At 42.3% G+C, this 7,868-nt stretch overlaps 2 protein-coding genes across 2 annotated transcripts in view; one reads left to right on the top strand and one right to left on the bottom strand.

The window, feature by feature from the left end:
- Zswim7 (zinc finger SWIM-type containing 7) overlaps positions 1 to 7,587 on the bottom strand; it is a 12,993-nt gene extending 5,406 nt beyond the window's left edge. Inside the window, exons 1-3 of the mRNA XM_008825124.3 lie at positions 7,407 to 7,587; positions 2,615 to 2,636; positions 1,243 to 1,345 (exon numbers count right to left, since the gene is read on the bottom strand). Coding sequence (XP_008823346.1) covers positions 1,243 to 1,345; positions 2,615 to 2,636; positions 7,407 to 7,482 — 201 coding nt within the window. The 5' untranslated portion in view covers positions 7,483 to 7,587. The remainder of the gene's footprint in view (positions 1 to 1,242; positions 1,346 to 2,614; positions 2,637 to 7,406) is intronic.
- A 69-nt stretch (positions 7,588 to 7,656) lies between these two features.
- The window catches only part of Ttc19 (tetratricopeptide repeat domain 19), a 34,908-nt gene continuing 34,696 nt past the window's right edge, over positions 7,657 to 7,868 (top strand). The window contains 1 exon segment of the mRNA XM_008823791.3: positions 7,657 to 7,862. Within this exon segment, the coding sequence (XP_008822013.2) occupies positions 7,726 to 7,862 (137 nt within the window). The 5' untranslated portion in view covers positions 7,657 to 7,725.

Here is a 7,868-nt window from a genome sequence, read left to right as displayed (position 1 = left end):
AAATAACACACTGTCAAAGAAAATAAATATCTCAAGTTCAAATTCAGTGGCTCAAACTGATTAGTCATCTTTTTAAAATTCACCATTAGGAAATTCTCCTTTTGAGTAGAAAAGCACTATCCAAAATTTTAACTAGTATCCAATACTACTCCATTTTCCTTAATGAAGAAACATGGTGATTTTACCAAGTCAAGGAAGGTAGTAGGCTATATTATGGAATGGCAAATTGGTGTCATTCACTCTCTAAGAATTAACTGGCATGGTCTTTTTGTAAGAGTTAATACTTAGTCTCAGCTCTGAGGGGTTCACTAGAAGTTACAATTCAAACAATGAAAAAATTTCGCCTACTCACTGATGACACCTTTATTTCTCCTTCTGAGCTGGACGAAAAACTTTATTCATGATGGTGTGGTGGTACACACCTTTAATCCCAGCACTTAGGCAGAGGCAGACAGATATTTGTGAGTTTGAGACCAGCAGGATACCGAGACCTCAAACAAACAACAACAGTAACAACATGAAAATGTTAAATTTATTGGGGAGGAGGCAGCTCTATTATCAACAACAAGAAAGCAAACACTGGCTATGCTCTGATATACCTGAGAAAAGAACCTTTCCCCATCACTGCTCGTTCTACACAATGCTGAGAAGCAACAGGTCCTATTTCTCTTACTTTAATTACTAAAATGCATGGAGATACTATGTTAAGAGCAACAAGCCTGGTATAGAAGGACCAAATACTACATGATTTATGTGGAATCTAAACTAGTCCAAGTTGTAGAAGCAAAAGTAGAATGGTGGCTACCAAGCATTTTGGGAGTGGAGAGAAGGTTAGGGAGTCACTGATCCAAAGGCTTAAAATTTCATTTAGGCAGGAAGAATAAGTTCAGGAAATTTACTCACTGTAGTAACTAAAATGTTTTGTATACTTGAAAATTTCTAAGAGAGTAGATTTTAAGTGTTCTCATCACAAAAAGTATGAGAAACAGTTGGATACATGAATAGCCTGATTTAAGTTATTCCATAAGGCACTGTATTGATTTAGGCCATAAATACAGTTTGTCAATTTAAAGTAAATAAAAAATTATGAATATGTTAACTTTACTAAATTGGATCAAAGCTTTTCAATAGTCCAGGAAATACTTCATGTTGGTCACTGGTCTCCATAGGGATTACAAATAAATTACGAATAAAAATCCTAAGGTGTTTCTTCTTTGATTATCCCCACCTCTGAACTTCTACCTGGTAAACACGCCTTCCACTGGGTGATGAAATTAAAGTGATGGATTGTCGATCAACTAAGTCCAAGGCCTGGATGGCTGATGAACCAAACACAAACTTCAGCCTAGAAAATACAAAGGCTTTGGATTAGAAGGGCTGATACTGAGTCACCTCAGTAACTTGACCGAAAGGATTACCACCCTCAGTATTTTTGTTTGTGTGGTGCTAGAAATTGAACCCAAGGCCATGCATGTTAGGCAAGCACTCTACCACTGAGCTCTACGCGGAGTCCCTGCATTCTCTGTGTGTGTGTGTGCAATCAAGTGACACTTATTTGTAGGTAGTTTTCATTTTTTTTTTGTTGCTATTGAGAATAGTTATATTTTTTATTTTGTGATGTAAAGGAGAATGATATTTAATTTTTGCATTTCTTGGATAACTAGTTACTCTATTTTATTCCCTTTCTTAAGTAGTTATATCACCTGTAAATGATAATTGGCTTTCATTGAAGATAAATACTTTCATTGAAGATAAATACTTTTTTTTTTTTAGATAAGCTCTCACTATGTAGTCCTGGCTGGCCTGGAACCCACTATGTAGACCAGTATATATAACTGGTAAGGATTTTTTGGGTCCCCCCTCCCAATATGTCAATGTAACAGCTACAATTTCTAAAAACATGTTAAGAGTAGAAAATAGCACAGTATGAGAATACCTTATACTATTTGGTATGGTGTTGGCTGTCCATTTGTGAGATTTTTTTTTTTTTTTTTTTTCTTTTTGGAAAAGGGTGTCCTTTTAGCCCCAGCTGTCCTGGAACTCACTATGTAGACCAGGCTGGCCTCAAACTCACAGAGATCCACCTGCCTCTGCCTCCCGAGTGCTGGGATTAAAGGCGTGCACCACCAAGTCCGGCTTCTTCCACAAGTATGCCATATGTATACAGGTACCTGAGGTGCTGGATTCCCTGGAGCTGGAGTTATAGGTAGTTGTGAGCTGTCTGATGTGGATGCTGGGAACAGAACTCAAGTGCTCTGAAAAAGCATCAAGGGATCTGAACCACCGAGTTATCTGTGATTCCAGTCCAATTCCTAGTTTTAAAATCTACTAATTTTCTTTTTTTTTTAATCAAACACAAGGGGCTGGAGAGATGGTTCAGCAGTTAAGAACACTGAGTGTTCTTGCAGAAGACCCGGGTTCGAATCCCAGCACCTACATGGCAGCTAACAACTGTCTTGTCGCTCCAGTTCCAGGGGATGCAACAGCTTCTTCTGTCCTCCTCAGGCATTGCATGACATGGGTGGACTTACCTACATGCAGGCAATATACGCATACACATAAAATAAAAATAATAAAATATTTTAAAAAATCAAACACAAGAGTATGTACTTACGATAACAGAAGCTCATCTGGAACTGTAAGATGGTAATGGAAAAAAAGTTAATCATGTTAAACTAGTGAATACAGACATAAAAATCTTATAAAGACCATAGCCACAAACACTCCTATATAAGATGGTAAACTGAATTTAAATACCTAATTTTACTCCTTCCCAAATCCCAATGAAACAATAATAAAATATTTTTTTTGGAAAAAAAATCAATAACTCCCAAGGCTGAGAAAAACAGCTAAAATATACTGGAAGCTGACACAAAAATGGAAAATAATTTATGAGACTCCAACAAGCTGAATCTTAAGTTAGCAACAGGGAGAACCAAGCATAAACCTGACACATATTCTAGAACCCACTACTCTGCACACCCCCTCAGAAGACACCTTGGAAATTTGTGGCACCAGATAGCTCTGAATATTGGGGTCAAGCAAGAACACTAAGAAAGAGTTCTTGAAAGTAAGCTTGAAGTATTAGGGTCCAAGTTCCTATTCTTAGCTGTGAATGATTGCTGCTCCCCCACTCTAGCAAAAGACTGTTTATTTTCTAGAAAGGCTCAAATATAGGATTTTTGGACTAGAAGCACTCCCCCCGCCCCCCCCAAAAAACAAAAACCAACAACAACAACAAAAAAAACAAAGGCACTTGCTGCTCTTTTTAGCATGGCTCTTACAACATAACAATCAGGCCTTCAACTTTTTTTAACTTCTACCACTAAGCTATACTTCCAGATCTTCACCCTCTGGGCAGGAGACAAGACCTTTGCACTGGGAAACTGACACTAAGACAACAGGAAGTAATGCTGGAATGTTTCTCGGAGTAGCTTTGTGAGAACTACAGTGACATTCACCATCAGACAACAAAATATAGAAAAAAAGAAGGCTAATCTGAGGAAAAACTTAAGGTCAGAAGGAAATTTCAAATACCCACTGTTAATATCAGAGATAAAACAAGCTAATGTAATCAGAAAACAGGCATGAAATATAAAGGAATTTTCTGGATGTTGGGTGTGGTGGCACATGCCTTTAATCCTGGTATTCCAGAGGCTCTAGAGGCAGGCAGATCTCTGAGATCCAGGCCAGCTGGGGCTAAAGAGAGAACCTGCCTCAAAAAAAAAAAAAAAAAAAAAAAAAAAAAAAAAAAAATCAAACAAAACTGTGTAGGATTATCTGGAAGGTACAGTTGAAGGAAGTTCCTAACAAGTGGGGAAAAAAAGACACCTAAGAGATAAGTCACTCAGAGGGACAATAAAGGACATTCTATAAATGACATGAATACTACCAAGAAAAAACAGAAACATTCTTCATGTGTGCACATGGCGGAGTGAAAAACAAAAATGGGACTGGAGAGATGGCTCAGTGGTTAAAAACACTTGATGTTCTTGCAGACTACTGGAGTACGGTTTACAGCACCCACATTGGGCAGCTGACAATTGCCTGTAAGTCAGGCATTGTGGAATCATTTGATCTCTTCTGGTTTCTGGGGTCACATACACGTACACACACAAAAAAAACCTTTTTAGAAGATTCAGAACACTGGTCATTAAGAAGATACAACTGGCTCTCTATATCCATGGAATCAAGAAAAAAAAAAAAACCCAAACCTAACTACATCTGTACTAAACATGTACAGACTTTTATCATTAGTCCCTAAGCAACACAGGAAAACATCTACTTGCACACCAATGACCCTGTATCAGGTCAGGTATTGTGAGCAATCTAGAGACAATTAAAAGTGTATTAAAGTATAGAGCAAGATGTGCATAGGTTTTATGTCATTTTATGTAAGACACCTGAGCATCAGGGCATTCACAAGGTCCCCTTCAATCCATGGAATCCAAGGAACTGCAATTCAAACCTCCAGATAAAATAAAGGACACATACAAAAATCAGGAGCAATGCCAGAAGCAAAAGATTATGGAATAAGGCTTGCAGATGTCTGAAGAAATATTATTTCCAACATGTAATTTAGTAACTAGTCAATCTATCAATTAAGTGTGAGAGTTAAAACACAAAAAACAAACCTTTCCAGACATGCAAAGCCTCAACAGTACATTTCAAGACTCCTTCTTCAAGAAGTTACTAAAAGTATGTACTTCATAAACTAAGGGAAAAAAAAGCAAATAAATAAAAGCAAAGAAAAATTTAGGATATACTAAACATAAGACCCAAAACAGATGAAAAGAATGCTCATGACAGTAACAGTGGAGGAAGATTGAAGAAGCCAGCTCAGCAATCAGCCAGTCTGTATTAGACACATCAGAAGGTTTCTGAGAGATTTCTGTAGGAAAATGTAACTGACAAAACACCTTAAGCACCTGAATTTTGTTTTTTGAGACAGTCTTCCTGTAGCACCAGCTGTCCTGGAACTCACTAAATAGACCAGGTTGTCCTCAGTCTCAAGAGATCCACCTGCCTCTGCTTCCTGAGTGCTGGGAAGCACACCTGGCTTCACTGGACACCCCACCCCCACCCCCCACCCCCGCCCAGGGAGCTGAGGACTGAACCCAGGGCCTCACTGAGCTAAATCCCCAACCCCCTACTGGAACATTTTGAGTGGAGATTTGTAAGTGGCAAAGTTTGAGGTTGAATTATGCATAAACATGTAGAAAAGAAAACAATCAAAGCCAAGATGGTTATAGTTCCAGGGAAATGAAACTACATGGGAAAAGAAAGAAATCAAAGCTTCCTACATGGCTTAGCTATGGTTACTTCATACATCATCATACAAGTATAAACTTGAAATTTTAATCTAGAGAATGTTTTTCTACTGGAGAAAGGGGATTAGGAAGGACTACCCAGAATGAAGATTTTGAAACAGAAAACAAGTTCTGTTAAAAATAAACATGAATCAGTGGTCCCAACTGAGTTATGAGTATCTAGGGCACTTTTTAAGGGTCCCCTTCAAATTATCAGCATATGGATTAATCATGCTATTCTGACAGCGAGCTCAGTTCTGACAACAGTTGTGTAGAGTTGGCAGCATTCCAAAAATCTCTGACCATCGATGTTCCAGCTCAAGAAACATGAACTCAACAGACAACCCCCTCCTCCCAGTTTTTTGGAATCAAAACGTTTGAATAGTTGGCTGGCCAAATCTTTTACACATATACAGTTAAGCCTCAATTACTTTTGACTGAAATGAGAACAAAAGTTTGCTAACTTTTCTCATTCCTTTAAATCTAGTGACTCACACCCTTTCACACTGCACGTTTAAAACATTTTTAATTTTTATGTGTATGTGTGTATTGCCTGCATGTAAGTAAGTGCACCTGTGTGGTGCAATGCCTGCCCAGAGGACAGAAGAGGCCATCGGATCCCCTGGAACTGGAGTTAGGGACAGTTGTTAGCTGCCATGTGGGTGCTAGGATTCGAACCCGGGTCTTCTACAAGAACAGTATTCTTAACCACTGAGCCATCTCTTCAGCCCTACACTGCACTTTTAAAAATGAGTGTGAAATAGCAGTGTTAAGATGTAAGTTGGGGGCTGGAGAGATGGCTCTGTGGTTGAGAGCACTGAATGCTCTTCTAGACGGGCCGGGTTCAGCTACGAACCCTCAACTCCAGTTCCAGAGGAATCGGAAGCTCTCTTTAGATCTCCGGGGCATTGCCCGGCATGGGTGCACTCACATACACGCAGGCAATACATGCATACACTTAAAATAACAAACATTAAAAAAAAAAGATGTAAGTTGGCTACTGTTTACAGAGTGGCTATTTTTGGAAGAGTCGTTCTAATTAGTGGAAACCCCTCTCCCAGTATTTTCAGACAAGTCTCTTGTAGTCCAAGCTGGCCTAGCACTGTGCAGCTGAGGTTGACCTTCTTGTTTCAACCTCTTAAAGCTTGGGTCAGCACGTCTGGCTTTATGTGGTGGTGGGGATCCTACCCACGACAGCTTTGTGCATGCTAGGCAAGCACTCTACCGACCTACATTTTCAGCTCATTAATCCATTTTTTTTTTTTTTGGCTTTTTGAGACAGGGTCTCCCTGTAGCCCCAGCTAGCCTGGAACTCACTATGTAGACCAGGTTGGTTTTGATTTCACAGTCACCTGCTTCTGCCTCCCGAGTGCTGGAATTTAAGGTGTGCGCCACTAAGCCCGGAGAGTCCCTAAATTTTGGTGGAAGTATCCTCTCAAGAGTGACAAGGATGCTAAGATCGTCCTTAAGTCAATCATTATGGTGCAGACAGACCCATCGCCCCCTCTGCTGGCCAGAGGGAAAAAGGAACTTTACACTCCAGATTCGATCATTTAATTACACACTGCTTTTAGTTTGTTTCTGAACAAAGCAAATGAGAGTATTAATTTTAAGTTTGCATCAGGATTTGAGGATTTTTTTTTTTTTTGAGCCTAGGTCTCCCTATAGCTCCAGCTGGTCTAAAACTCGCTGTATAGACCCGGCTGGCCTGGATTTCACAGTGATGCACCTGTCCTTGCCTCCCCGGTGCGGGGATTAGAGACGTGCGCCACCATGCCCGGCTTGAAAAGGGTATTTTTAATAACTTAAAAAGGCTAGGCGCTGCCGTTCCGCCTCCCGGGCCCTTGAACACTTGCAGGCGTATCCAAGGGCTCTTCAAGCACTCGGTTCTTCCCGGCCGGCTCGCGCTGGGAAGGCCCCCGCCACAGCGCTGTTCCTTAAATAAATGCCGGATGGATTTGACTTCCATTCCCCCAAATTTCTGTATTTAGTTAAAGCAACCTACGAACACGGAGTTTAGAGACAGAGCCCCAGAGCGTGAAAACAACGCAGGGGCGCGGCCTCCGCCACCCGCCCGGGCGCCCCGCAGGCCCGTACTTCGCGCGCTGTCCCGCACCGCAGCCGCCATCTCGCTCAAGAGCTCCTCCACGACCTCCGGCAGCGCGACCGCCATAGCCCCACAGGCGGCTTTCTACTCGGCAACAGTCAAGACCCCAACGCTCAGCCCCGACGGGGGGTTCCCGCCTATGCTGGGGGCGTGGCAACGCGGCGTGACGTCGGCGTGCGTCATCGCGCATGCGGACATTCGGCATGCCGCCTCTTGCGTCACGAGCCTACCCAGCCGGCAAGTGGTCGGCGTGGAGGGCGGGGCGTCCGAGGCCGGGTTTGGTCCTGAGGACACAGAGGACGTGGCGGAATGTACCGGCTGCTGAACTGGGGTCTGGGCCGAGGCCTGTGGGCTGCGGGCCGGCGGTGCCGGGGCTGCGCCGGACGCTTGCTACCGGAGCCGGCGGGCGGCGCGGGGTCCGGCGCGGAGGAGCTGCAGTCTCGAGGGCGGCC

This window comes from Nannospalax galili, unplaced genomic scaffold (assembly GCF_000622305.1).
Source record: "Nannospalax galili isolate Female #2095 unplaced genomic scaffold, S.galili_v1.0 scaffold530, whole genome shotgun sequence".
Classification (NCBI taxonomy): Eukaryota; Metazoa; Chordata; class Mammalia; order Rodentia; family Spalacidae; genus Nannospalax; species Nannospalax galili.
The sequence above is the reverse complement of the archived record's forward strand: the minus strand, read 5'-3'. Positions and strand labels throughout refer to the sequence as shown.